The 15,029-nt window shown below is 38.9% G+C and overlaps 1 protein-coding gene and 1 pseudogene across 1 annotated transcript in view; one reads left to right on the top strand and one right to left on the bottom strand.

Annotated features, from left to right (window-relative positions):
• Positions 1-15,029, bottom strand: part of LOC123521375 (UPF0462 protein C4orf33 homolog) — a gene marked incomplete at its 5' end in the record, with an annotated part of 36,205 nt that overhangs the window by 5,589 nt on the left and 15,587 nt on the right. The window contains one exon of the mRNA XM_045287396.1: positions 9,043-9,091. Coding sequence (XP_045143331.1) covers positions 9,043-9,091 — 49 coding nt within the window. The remainder of the gene's footprint in view (positions 1-9,042; positions 9,092-15,029) is intronic.
• LOC105979465 lies at positions 14,105-15,009 on the top strand (annotated as a pseudogene).

Below are 15,029 nucleotides of genomic sequence, written 5' to 3'. Positions count from 1 at the left end.
CAAAATGATACGTTTCATCACGATGTGAGCCTATGATGAACATCACATGTTAGGTGGACACATGTACTTTAGCTCCTGACTTCAGCAAGCTCTGAGCTGCATGTAGCAAGCATTAATTGAGTAGCTACCATACTGTAGGCAGACGCAGTCCACAAGACGAAATCCTGGAGCTCATGGAGTTCGTGTTCTCACTGTACGCATAGCGGAGGACACGGTTGAGGAGACACCTAAGGCAACCACTTCAAACTCTTTGGATGCCACAAGAACAAAGTCCAATAAATGTTGACTAACTTATTAAGATATTTTAATAGGTGAATACATTTCATTAGATTTAAAATTCCTGGGAAATAGAGAGCATATATTGTTTGCATTTGAATCTTCTACTCCTACTGTAGTTGCTGCCCCCTAACAGGTACTTATTAAATGTTTGATAAGTGAATGAACTGGAGAAGGAATGAAAGTGGTGCCTGGCTGTCATTACTCAACATTTTGATCAAAGATTGAACAGAAGAATCAGAATCCTGTGGAGGAAAACACAGGACAGAACTTCAGATTCTCACAGAATTTAGTTAAGCCATGGAAGCTAGATGACCCCTTAAAACTATTGCCTTGAGATCATCTTTAAACCTTAAATCTTAATCAAAATAAAAACTGCTAACGTCTTCCTAACTATAGTTCAACTTAAATAGTCAAGCATTTTCTTTGAAGATCCATCTACATGATGGGTCAAAATGACAACAAGAACTCAGAAGATGAGAGGGCAGGGAGTTTATGCAAATGGGGGAGGAACAATTCTGCATAGGAGGAGGGAATGGCTGCAGAGTTCAAAGAATGAAGCCCGTGCCAGTGAACGGCACACATAAAGGTTGCTGAATGGTTGGACGTGTTGCTGCGTACATTCTCAACAATAGCAACACAATGAAATATTTTTTTAATAATGAGTGAATGAATTCATTTCATGCCAACAAATACACTTCAGGAACTAATTTTGTTTCCATTCATCAAACCCCCATTTTAGCTGGCAACTTGCCACTTGGAAGAGCAATTTGCTTTCTGCTCAAGTGAATGCACCTTGTTCTCAAAGACAAAAATATTATCCAATCTTCAGTGTTGATTATGCTAGATAATATAGTACTATGATGCCAAACCATCTTACGATTTCAGCAAAACACTTTAACTCTATTTGACACTGAAAGAGACAGCAACGTTCAATCTGTCACTTTGCTTCTGTTACCTCCACTACCGTTCATGGGATTTTAATGCAGTTGGGAATCACTTAACAAACAATATACCCACAGTCTCAATTTGCTTTATTTTTCCCATTTGACAAAGGAGAAAGTCAAATGGTAAAGTTAATAGAGCTATAAAAAATATAGTACCAAATTTATTTTAATGACAGTGTGGGTGTCATTGATTTAGAACAGCTGCTCTCTGAATAAATAGATTCAGGGCCTAATAACGTGCAGAGGAAGTGGCGGGGGGCGGGGGGGAGCCCAATATCTGTTGCTGGGGCCTGAAAACTTGTGGTCAGACCACTGCCCAGTTATGATTCCTGCTCTCAGCTGCAGTTTGCCTATAACTCAAAACATTGCCACCTGCTTTGGTATGCAGAGGCTCCTAGATCGATTTCTTCCTGGAATGGATTCCTCACAAACAAGGATAATCCTTTCTTTGAGGTTTAGTCACTTGAATTCCTCTCTGTATTCTTCACTGTCAGGCTTTGCAATTTTGATTTATTCTTGGTAGAATGCACTTACTGTTGTAGCTATGGCACTTCTCCCTCTAAGCCCCTCTTTTCAGGCCCTCAGAGAAAGAAGAGTCTTTAGCTAGAAATCTCTCGTGCTTGTTGACAGGCTGGAAATGATTTATTTTGGAGAAGAGAAGGGGTGAGAGAGTAAAAAGAAAGATCATTTATTCTACCATTTTTGAAATTTTGATTATCAGTTAATTCCAGATTTATTGTTAAATATTATAGGATGGCTTGCAATTTTTAATTTTGTTGTTTTATCTTTGTTGAAGAAGTAACACTGAGATATTTTAAAGTCTCACGAATAGATTAAACCCAATAGACCAAAAAATGCTTGTGTCTAAAGTAGTTTTAATTTATTCTTTCCCCTAGGAATATGGCTAAATAGATTACAGTGACATTAGATACTAGAAAACATTCTTTAACCTATTATATATCTACAAATATATTTATACTTACTCATATGTGAATCTATAAATAAACAAATATTTTTCTTTTCTGTGGCTTGCTTTCACATTTTTTAAAAAAATAGCTTCTTCCATGCATGGACAAATCTATAATAATCAGAATTCTTACTCCCAAAAGCTTCAACTTAATATCTTGACAGTTTAATCCATTGCTTCCAAAGCTTTCTCTCCATAAGAATTATTGCATATGTACTTAGGACTAAATTATATAAGAGTTACTGAAACAACTATTCAACAGTATCTCAAAATGCATCAAACTCATTCTGGAGTTCTCTGCTTTTGGCTGTGCAGAAATAAAACATTTAGACTCATTTCTTTAGAGAATAGCCATGTTCAAGGCCATCTGTTGCTCTTGTCTCTTCTTTTTATAATAAAAGAAGTTATTCAAAGTAAGCTATTGCCAATTACTTACGTGCTATCCATGGAGAGAAGAGCAACAATAGTGGATGTGCTTAAGAGACTATTCTGTCTTCCAAGTCTGAAGTCCTCCTTGTAGACTATTAAATAGTAGACATGTTACCCAAAGACTACAACCAGACAAGAAAGCCTGACTTTATCTTTTAAATTATATGCAGAGTAAGCTTTATATGTACGTTAAGTCCTCTCTACTAATTTCTGATTTATTTATGCTCTTTCAAGACTCTACCATGAGAAAAAGCACTGAAACATTGAACACACATAGAGAGCATTATTTCTCAAAATTGAATTTATATACCAGAAAGATATAATATAGATTTCAATTACATTAAAAATATTAAGCCATAAGTTGTATTTATTTTATGTCCTGAACCCCAAAATGTGACTTCTGCTCACATGAAAAATTAAAGCCTACTAAAAATTACATGTTACCTTTTGTTCTGTTGTGTATTTACCAAATCTGAATCCCTTTTTTATGTTAAAATGAAAAATACATGCCAAATAATTAGCCAATATATGTGTTTTAATTTAATATTTAAAGAGTATGTCTGGAGAGACAAAACATAAAGTAAAAAACCTGGTTGTTGTTCTCTAATAAATGCTTGACTGGGAATAGGACCAAAAAAAAAAAAAATCAAGTTATTGCCGTCTGGCCATTTCCAACTCCTAGTCACCCATAGTAGACATAGTAACACTCGCACCATAGATTTTCCGAGGTAATACATCTTTCTGGAAATAGTCTGCCACATCTTTCTCCTACTGGGCAACTGGTAGGTCCAAACCACTGACCTTCAGTCAGCAATTGAGTGCTGAACCAGGATGCTGCCAGGACACCTGCAAGGTAGGACCCAGAGTACCAAAAACCAAACCATCTGCCAATAAGTCTATTCTGACTCATGACAACTGCATGGGCTTGCTTTATAACTGCACTCCATAGAGTTCTCCATAACTACCATCTTTCAGGGGTAAATAATCAAACCTTTGTTCCAATACATTTCTCAATAAACTCAAAGGTAAATGTTTTTAGCATCCGTGACAAAGAGTATACCACCACTAAATTTAAATTCTCTTTCCTTCCTTTAAGGTCGAACCAGTAAGTTCGAGGTAAACTGGACACTTCACCGATCTGTCTGTTTGTCATACTGTGATGGCTTGCGTGCTGCTATGACATTGAAGTTTTGCCACGAGGAGATCAAATATCAAGAGTCACTTCTGATGGGCAAGCTTCAGCAAGGCTTCCAAACCAAGACACAGTAAGGAATACACCCTGGCACTCCACTTCCAAAAATTTTCCAACAGGAACCTTATAGATCACGACGTAATAGTGCTCTTTGCCGGGAACACGGGAAGATCTGTAGTAGAAGGCGTTCACAGAATGTGAAGACGGCACAGGACTTGATAATGTTTTCTTCCATTGAACATGGAATCTCCATCAATTGGAGCCAACTTGAGGGCAACTAACAATAACAAGCTGAACGTAAGTGCTGTAAGTCAGGAATCCCACAAAAGAAACAACTTATATCCAGGAGAGAGCTCAAAATGTTACTTAACAGTGCCCTGGAACCAGTCTCAACTAGAGTTGCCTTCATTGACTGCCCTATGGAGTGCAAGCAGGCACACACGGAGTGAATGTAGGTAAAGACCCCCTCTTTTCCTCCATGTCCAGCAAGTCACATCGCCATCACCTTCACGCGTGGAAGACGGAAGAAGACAGTGGCTATTGCCTCACTTCCCAATATTGAAAACCCTTATGCTCACTTGAAAAACCTTTTGTCAGTACAAAAGCAGTACTTTCTGCAAATTCTGAAATGGTATATAATTTTATGTTCAGTCAAACATTATTAGCACTATCTGTGGACCACAGTAGGACCATCTGGCAGGCATATTATTTGGGACACAAATCCCAATCTGAATTAAGAAAAAGAAGAAGAAACAGTACATAAAATGCCCAGTTAACTGTTAGCCAGGGCTCCAAATGAAAACATATGCATGAGTCATTTAGAACTTACAAATAAATAAAAACGGAAAGGTCAGAAATGGTCTTTCTTCCTCACTGTTACTAGACCTTTGAAATAAGCCCAGGAAATGCATGCAGGTGGTTTTTTGATTAATTTGATAGAGGTACATCCATGGAACCAATTTACAAGTGATTTGCAGGCAGGCTGGCATTACTGAAATAAACGGTGCTATTACTATGATTTATGCTACTATTCCTAACACAAATGATAAAGTGAAATTTACAGCCCTTAATTACCACCATGAAAAATTGGGAGGGAGAGAAAAGAGCAAAGATTAGCAATTTGCAAACTTGTCAGTAAGGCAAGATGAAAAAATCCATTTGCTTTATTTGAAAAAAAAAAGGGGAGGGGGCAGGTTGCGGGTAAAGAAAGAATTTGAATAAATGGACCTAACCATATTGTTATCAATCCAATGGTGGAGGGGAGGACGTTCAAAAAACAAATGGCCAGAACTTAACCTTGGGGTAGTAGGAACCATAGTTTAGGAAAGCATGTGACCAACAAGCAGCCTCCAGCTAGGAAGAGGAGTAAGGTAACAAAACACTGTACATTACTCTGGGTCATGCGCAAGGCCCAATTCGCTCTTGAAGCACTTTCCATTATTCTGTTCAAGTGTTTTATAGCAGGGGAAAGTGAAAAGTAAAGGAATATTGTCTGAAATTTGAACTAAATCATATATTTTGTTCTTGTCTAATTCATATTAAGACATACTAGAATTCCGTGTGCTATTGAAAGATGCTTACAGAAATGCTGTTATCCAAAGAATGTTAAAAAAAAGCTATGCAGAAAACTTAATATGAAAGACGTATAACCGCCTCCCCGGGGGACGGACCACAGGGAAGTGGGGGAAGGGAGACATCAGACCGTGTAAGCTATGACAAAATAATAATAATTTATAAATTATCAAGGGTTCATGAGGGAAGGGGAACAGAGAGGGAGGGGGAAAATGAAGAGCTGATACCAAGGACTTAAGTAGAAAGCAAATGTTTTGAGAATGATGAGGGCAACAAATGTACAAATGTGCTTGCCATACAATGGCTGGATGGATGGATTGTGGTAAGAGTTGTAGGAGCCCCCAATAAAATGATCAAGAAAGAGAAAGACATAGCTGAAGTATTGCCTTTGTCAAGATGCTGGGGATAATATGAATACCCACTAGCTGCGTCCATTTTCCCATTCTTTTCCTCATCCTCTATCGCTTCCTAGTTTAAATGCCTCCATTGCCTTTCAGTGGGTTCCTATTTATAGCAACTCTAGATAATATTTCCAAGGCTGTAAATCTTTACAGGAGCAGATAGCCTCATCTTCCTCCCTCAAAGTGGCTGGTGGGTTTGAACTGCTAGACGTTCACCGTACAATCACACATAATTCCCAACACTCATTTCTTTTCATGACTGACTGCTCCAGAAAACGCTTCAGAGTCAAACAGGCTTTCTAATCAAGACTTGCAAAGTTTGATTCAATTAATGATAATCCCAGGTAGGGGTCACTTATACTTGTCCATGCTCTGATTCATTTTGAAACATAGGAACTATAACGAGACACGATAGGTGATTGGATATGAGAAGCAAAGGATATGGAAGAATCAAGGGTAACAAGTTTTTCGTTTGCCTGATAGATAAAACACGAGTTAATTATAAATGAGGAAAGATAGAACCAAAAGGTGGGCATTGGTATTAGATTTCAGAAATGTTAGATTTGATCTGCTGGCAGAATATCCAGACGTAGACAGCCAAATCAACCCAGTAGAACTCCTTGCCATCAAGGCGATTATGGTGCATAGTCATTCTGTAGGGCTGGGTAGAACTGCCCCTATTAATTTCTGAAACTTTCGATCTTTTTGTCAGTAGACAGCCATGTCATTCTCCCAGAGAGCAGCTGGTGGGTTCGAATCACTCACTCTGGGGTTAGCAGCTCAGGGCGTAGCCCACCACACTACCAGGGCTCCTCTATGACCAAATAAAGGAACTAAAGCTCACTGTCATCAAGTTGATGTTGACACACAGAAACCCTATAAGACATGGTACAATTTCCCCTGTGGCTTTCCAAGACTGTAACTCTGCATTATTAGAAATATTGGACGAAAAATGAAGCTCAGGAATAAGGATAGGGCCAGAGATGCAAATCTGGGTAAACTCTGAGTAGAAATGAAGGCTGAAAGCATAGGAGGAAATCAAGGGTAAAAGCGCAGGAAGAATGATTGGCCATAGGAAAGAATGTAAAGACATGAGCGCTGAGTGTAAAACAAAGAGGAAATATATTTACAAGACCAAGAAGAGAGAATTAGACCAAAAAGGACTAGTCAAAGAAGAACTAAAAGAAACCTAAAAATAATGTCATTTTAGACAATTTCATAACAGGGAATTTGGCCCTGCCTACACTGCAAGTCCTCCTTTGTGTTTCTCTTTGCTGGGAGATGCCCTGGGCTGCAGAATAATTCTTCAGCCTTCCTAACAAAATGGCATCATTGCCACTTCTGAACTTGGTAACTAAACAATGTGAATATTATTGTAACCAATATCAGAGGATGTACACTGGTACAGATAGGAACTGGAAACACAGGGAATCCAGGGCGATGATCCCTTCAGGACCAGGGGTGAGAGTGGTGATACCAGGAGGGTGGAGGGAAGGTGGGGTGAGAGTGGTGATACCAGGATGGTGGAGGGAAGGTGGAGTAGAAGGTGGAGTAGAAAGCATTGGCCCACTGCTTACCACTGCATCATCAGGGCTCTGCTGTGCACACTGAATGGTAAGAATCCACCCCCCTGGCTATTCTGCTCATAGTCCTGAAGGCGGTGATTCAGAAAAGAGACATATAACCTTCTTCCTGGGGGGTGGGCAACAGAAAAGTGGGTGAAGGGAGACATTGAACAGTGTAAGATATGACAAAATAATAATTTATAAATTATCAAGGGTTCATGAGGAAGTGGGGAGGGAGGAGGGGAAATGAGGAGCTGATATCAGGAGCTCATGTAGAAAGCAAATACCTTGAGAATGATAATGGCAACAAATGTACAAATGTGCTTGACACAATGGATGTACGTATGGATTGTGAGTACGAGCCCTCAATGAAATGATTAAAAAAAAAAGATCAGAGCCTTTTACAACCACTAGTAAGCACTAGAGACTTCATATTTTTAATTGCCTGCCATCTCATTTCTGACAGAAGCTCACCTGAAGAAAAACGAAGTCAGTTTAGAGACGTTAGCATCACTGGGGCACAAGCTACTAATAGAAGATCTCAGATTTTACTCCAGATCGATTGAATCAGAATCTGCATTGTAAACAAGATCCTGATGATTTGCTTACAAACTGAAGTTTGAGAAGCAATGGTCTAAGAGATCGATAGCATGTATTAAGCACAGATGAAAGGTAAAGCAGACACCACAGGCCTAGCGTCAGAGTACCATAATAAAAGTGGTACAGGGTATTGTGTTAGTCTGCTAACTGAAAAAATCCCAAGTTCAAACCCACCAGCTATTCTGGAGGTGGGGTGGTGGAGGCAATCTGCTTCTGTGAAGATTCCACTCAGTCCTGTAGGCCTGCTATGATTGGAGGTGCGTCTAGGTCAATCAATTTCACTGCCAATCTTTGGGCCCACTGCTTACCACTGCATCATCAGGGCTCTGCTGTGCACACTGAATGGTAAGAATCCACCCCCCTGGCTGTTCTGCTCATAGTCCTGAAGGCGGTGATTCAGAAAAGAGACCAAGGGATTCTTTCCGGGAAAAACTAGAACAGCTCTAGAGAACCTACTTATAGAGACAGACCACTGGGCACAAAGGGCTCCCAAGGAAACGGCAACATTTAGAGGTCCCAGCGTCATATCGACAGGTAGGAATCACCCAGTATTTGAAAAAAGGCTACAAGGGGAAAGAACAAACATACACATGGAACTCGGGGACAAAATGGAGCAATAAAGGTATATAGCAAGTCTTATTAATGAATTACCTTTAAAACATCCCAGCTAATTTGTGAACGTCCCATGCACAAGAGGTCTAGTCAAGGTCTTTTCAACTCTTAAATTTGCTTCCTTATTCCATAATTATGAAGATGAAAAGGAAGGTTTAAAAAAAGTATATAGTCAAACCACTAGAAATATTACTCATTGCCATTGAGGCAATACTGACTCACAGCGACCCAGGGCGGGTTTCCAAGGTTGTATTGTTTTCAGGAGAAGAAAGCCCAGTCTTTCTCTGGCCGAACTGCTGGTGGTTTTGAACTGCCAACCTTAAGGATTTCAGCCCAATACCTAACCACTGCCCCAAAGGGCCCCATACTAGAAAAACAGAAATATTCTGACTTCTCACAACATTTAAGCCAGCATTTTAAGGCACCTCTGGTCATTATACAACAAGTCAAATCTGTTCAGTAATAGCTCTGAATTACTTACCATAAATGCATCACGATCTGAGAGCAGAAGCACTAGATGCTGCCCATGCCTGGCCACACAAAAGGAAAATCATGACAGAGTTAAATTAGGCAGGAGACTCAAGCATTTTTAAAATTACATTGTCATCAAACTTTTCATAGATAAAGTTATTTAATCTTTTTCATGATTTTCTAGTAGCTCCTTCTTAGAATCCGCAAGGTACTTAACTGATTAAAGCTAAAAATGAGTGCTGCTGGGACACAAAATATGGACATTTGTATCCTTCAAAGAAATGGATTTGTATTTTGCAATTTGCACAGATTATATACATGTCTTCCATTAAAAAAACCGACCTACTATTATAGGTGTAGTTAAATATCCTCCAGAAGTCCAAGTTTGATTTAGATTTCAGGCCTTGTTTCTATTTAAAGAAGCAATTAATTACCAGGTAAAATAAAATCAATTTTAGGACCAGCTGTTTGGATTCATGTTAATAATGTTCAACACACTGTACATAATACACTAAAATATTCTGCTTACAAAATTGTCAAAAAGATGGCAATGTACCAACAGCTTCCCAACACACAATTTACTGCCTTCAAACAAGATGTGTTTACATTTCAACCAAAGTCTGAATTTAGTACACCTTTACCCAATGTCATATTTACAAGATCAGTAACCCAACTGTCTCATCAGAAAAGTTACAGAAAGATTATTTTAGAGCTTTCATTTAAGAATTAAGATTATCAAAAATAATTATTTTTAACTAGCAATTTTTAAAGTTCATGGCATAAGTATAGTGAATTGCAGAAGTTAATATTTTATTTCTTGAAATATCTTATCATTTGTCATGCTTAATTTATTTAAGATAATGAAAAAAAAACAGGGACAATTCAATAGTTTAAAATCAAATTGAAAACTTTACCTCATGATTTTTAAATGTAACTTCTTCTGATGTTTCCTAACTACAGCATAACTGTTTTATTTTCTATTCTCTCTTATATGTTATTCTGGCTAAGGGTGCATTTTCCAGCCACCCTTGCAGGTAGATTAGAAGTTCTCAACCCTCCTAATGCCACGACCCTTTAATACAGTTCCTCATGTTGTGGTGACCCCCAACTATAAAATTATTTTCGTTGCTACTTCATAACTGTAATTTTGCTACTCTTATGAATCGTAATGTAAATATCTGATATGCAGGATGTATTTTCATTGTTACGAATTGAACATAATTAAAGCATAGTGATTAATCACAAAACAATATGTAATTATATATTGTGAAATATTTGTGTTTTCCGATGGTGTTAGGTGACCCCTGTGAAGGGTCATTCGACCCCCCAAAGGGGTCGCAACCCACAGGTTGAGAACCGCTGAGCTAGATGTTATACTCTGTGATTGAGTTTGGAGAAAATGTGTTACATATTTAATAAATAAAACTTGTTCACCGAAAAAGCAAATATAAGAACAATATTTAACAAGCATATGGGAACGAATTTCAATTAAATACAGGAAATTATTTTATAACAGGGGCATTCTTTACAAGATATTGAGCTTCTAACACTACATTTTCCTTCCAAACAAAGGCTGGACAACATGCTTCATTAATAAGATGAAAGGACATAGTCTCAGAAACTCGCAGGTGCAGTTCTACCCTGTCCTCACTATGAGTCAACATCTACCCTGTCCTATAAGATCACTATGAGTCAGCACCTAACCTGTCCCATAGGATCACGATGAGTCAGCATCTAACCTGTCCTACAGGTCACTAGCAATGAAGAGTCAGTCAGTGAGTGAGTAGTCTCTTGATCTATTTGGGTTGTTGGCCTCTTCCACCTTGTACAAGTTCTGCAGAAACATAATGAAATGTTCTGAAATTCTCATTCTTCTCAATACTATGCATTGTTTCTTATGATTCACACAAATGCCTTTGCATAGACAATAATGAAACACAAGTAAACATCTTTTGGTATTCTCCACTTGCAGCCAAGATCCATCAGACATCAGCAATGATATCCTTCATGATATCCCTCAATGATAACACGTCCTCTTCGCAATCCAGCTTGAATTTCTAGGAGCTCCCTGCGTATGTCTTACTGTAACTGTTGTTGAAAGATCCTCAACCAAATTATATTTGCATGTGAATTAATGATATTATTGGACAATTCCACATTCTGTTGAGTCATTGTTCACTGGAATGGGCACAAAGAAGTACAAGGATCTCTTCCAATTGTTTGGCCAGTACCTGTTTTCCAAATTTCTTGGCATAGACAAGTGAGCAATTCAGTGCTTGATCATTAAGATAGATAGTTTATTGTGCCAGCCTGGCCAATAAACACATGTGTGACTGATTGAAGGACGGAGAGATAAATGGCTCATGAGCCTCACCTTCTTGTCTCTCGCTCTTTGATCATCGGACCAGTGTGTGGCTGCCTTGCTTGTTCTTTGCCTCCATTTAGAGGCTACAGTACCTGTGGCATGCCTAGCCTGTGGACTGTGTCACTGTAAGTTGAGGTCCCTTTAACCACGCTATTGGAATGTACATCTCTGGAGCTGGGGTCTGACAGTTGGTGACCTGGCTGACAGTTGGTGACCTGCCTTGCTGTTTGCTGTGTGTGCTGAGATAGCCTAGCTCTCTCTCTACAGAGGACTACCTGGTGGCCCTCAAGACTCAAACGACTGCCAGTGTCTCACAACTTTCTAACACGTTTGAATTATACTGAGCCATTTGTACTGCTTTATAATTTAACTGTTCATTTCTTGTATCATATATCTATCTATCTGTATATAATTTAACAGTTCATTTCTTGTGCTACATATTTATCTATCTTTATAATTATATATATATATAATTACTAGTAATCTGGTTTTGTCTCTCTAGAGAACTCTAACACAATCACCTTGTTGAAACAATTAAAATAATTTCAATTAGCATTTGTCAAAGCCTAGAGCCTTGTCTTTCTCTAAAGTCTTCATTGCAACTTGGATTTTTTTTCTTCAGCATCATTGGTTCTTGTTTATATGCTATCTCTTTAAGTGGATCAGTGTCAACCAGTTACTTTTAGTAGTTTTTCTGTGTATTCATTACATCATCTTTTCCTAAATTACTCAATATTTTTTCCCACAGAATCCTTCAATGTAGCCACTCAAAGCTTCATTTTATCTTCAGTTTTTTCAGTTTGAGATATGTTATGCGTCTTCATCATTTTGGGCTTTCTGGTTTTGAAATAGATGGACCTTAAAATCTCTTGATGAATACGTGAGATTGAACAAGAACTGATGACTCTGAATTTTGTGTGGTGTTGGTCAAAAATATTAAATAGACTATGTACTGCCAAAAGAGCAAACAAATCCATGTTGTAAGAATTACAGCCAGGGTCCCACTGTAAGACACGCCATCCCATAAATTACTGAGACTAATTAAATGATTAGAAAAGAATTATTTGGCGCTTTAATTGTAATCTCTTATGTGATACAAAGTCTCATGTTGTTCTTTTCCTTAAGGGGAAAAAAGATAGTCACATTTTCCAAACAAAATATCCTTGAAAATCTCAAGGATAACCTCCAAATTGGAAGTATAGAAATAAAATTATGCCTCATACTTTAAAGAATAACTTCATTGGAATTGAAAAATCTCTTTCATTTATAATTTATAGTATCCATACTGGACTGATAGATGCTAAAATCACAGAGCAATTGACTATTTTAGTTTATAACACCATGCTTGTTGACTTTTTGCCATACTTACATTTATATCTACCCTAGATTCTTTCAATTACAAACATCTTGGTTAATGGCTCCTTCCAAATTAATAGCATGTCTTATTTTAAACAAATAAGACAAGGGACTGTACTGTAAGTGGGTCTCAGAAATATTTTTATTCAAATTTAGTGAGCACTTACTCAGTACCTGCTCATGCTCTGGGCAATGGAATCATGAACATATGGGCTTCCAAGTCAAGTGCTTCTGTGTTTGAATCCTTTTTGAAGAGAAAGCCCAGAGGTAATCTCCTGAACACAGCTGGATAGGCCACTTTAAATTTTAGAGATAAACGTTTAAAACATCTCATCTAGAAATTTTCTTCTACATGAGTACTAGAGTAAAGTGTGGTGCAGAAACCAAATAGTGTCCAGCTATCAGGAAGAACAATGTCTGGAGTCTCCAAGGCTTGTCTTAAAACAAGCAAACATCTAAGTGAGGCATCCGCTAACCACATGAAGAAGCACACTTGCCTGTGTGATCCAAGGATTATAAATAATAAAATCCCAATCTAAGGCAGGAATGGTATCGGAGCTTAAATTGTAAACACCTGTTTTGCAGAAGGCTGTGGATGACAGTGGAAGCCCAAAATTCATTTTCAGGGTCCAAACATGGGTGGAGCCTCGGGTGAATCCCCTCTAAACAAAGCCCAGGGATATGAATGGCCTTGCTGTCAGACAAAGAGCATGATAAAGTCAATTATGGCAGATGTAGTTAGGTTAAAACGTACAACCTTCTCATTTTACTCCCTTTGGGTCCATTTTAAAATTGTTTCCGTTTTTAATATTTTCCACTTTCTTTTTTATTGGGGTTTTCTCACTGTTGTTTGGGATTTGTGTGTGTGTATGTGTGTGCGCACGCGCTTACCTCCTGTTTCATATCATTTTCTGTATATGAAATCCAGGATAGGTAAATCTAGAGAAGCAGTAGCTGCCTTAATAATTACCTAGAGCCATAGCCTGGGAGGATGGAAAAATGGGAAACTAATAACAATGAACAAGAAGAGATTGTTCTGAAATTAATTGTGGTGATAATTATACATCTCTTCTTAATGTGATTGAACAACTAAGTTGTCTGACACATGAAACATATACAAATAAAACAATGTTTTAAGAAAGAAAATTTCTTTTAAATTATGCTTATTTTTGATTCATAGACAAAGCATAGAAAACATAAGGGATGTGTGTGTGTGGTGTGTTGCTTATTTAGTGAAGTTGAATTGAGATCACAAATATCCTTAAAACTATGGTCATAGCTCTTGCCAGGTGTCCTCATGGGAGTGACATCGTCTTTAAAGCTTGGTGACAATCGCTGACACCGTGCCATGATGCCCAGGGAAGACAAGGCAACCTGGAATGCCAACGACCTCTTTCAGATCATCCACCTTTTATACAAAATGCTCTATTATGGGAGCAGACAAAGTGGGCTTCACAAAGGGGCCAGAGGTCCATATGGCCCTCTGCAGGAATGAAGCGGTGTGCACAGGCAAGAACACCCTCATGAGCAAGCTCATCCACGGGCCCCTGGAAAACAACCCGGCTCTGGAGAAACTGTTGCTTTATAAATAGCAGTAAGGTGAGATCTATGTTCACCAAGGAGGACATCATTGAGATCAGGAACATGATACTGGCCAACATGGTGTTAGCTATCACCTGCGCTGGTGCCATCACCCCATGTGAGGTGACTGTGCCAGCTTAGAACACTGCCCTGCGTCCTCAGAAGCCCCCCTTCTTTCAGGCTTTGGGCATAACCATGAAGATATCCAGAAGCACCAATAAATCCTCTGCTCCATGCAGGCAGTTGATCAAGTCTGGAGAGAAAGTGGGAGCCAGCGAAGTCACCCGAGTGAGCATGTTGGATATCTCCCCCTTCTCCTTTGGGCTGATCATCCAGCAGGGGTTTGACAAGGGCAGCACCTACGACCCCACAGTGCTGGACATAACAGAGCAAGCTCTGCACTCTCGCTTTCTGAGATGTCCGTAATGAAGCCAAAGTGTGCGTACAGGTCTCATTCCCAACTCTTATCTTTGTGCCTCATTCAATCGTTCGTGGGGTCAAGCAGGTCTTGGCTCTGCTATGGAGGCTGAGTACACCTTCCCACTGGCTGAAATGGTCAAGGCTTTCATATCTGATCCGTCCGCATGTGTGGCTGCTACCCTTTTGGCTGTCCCCCAGCTGCTTCAGCCAGGGCTCGGTGGCAGGGCAAGGAAGCAGGAAGAATCAGAGGAGTGAGACGAGGCTATTGTTCTTTT

This window comes from Echinops telfairi, unplaced genomic scaffold, assembly GCF_000313985.2.
Source record: "Echinops telfairi isolate 266 unplaced genomic scaffold, ASM31398v2 ScPeMD7_14;HRSCAF=57, whole genome shotgun sequence".
Taxonomy (NCBI): domain Eukaryota; kingdom Metazoa; phylum Chordata; class Mammalia; order Afrosoricida; family Tenrecidae; genus Echinops; species Echinops telfairi.
This window is presented reverse-complemented; position numbering and strand designations above follow the sequence as displayed.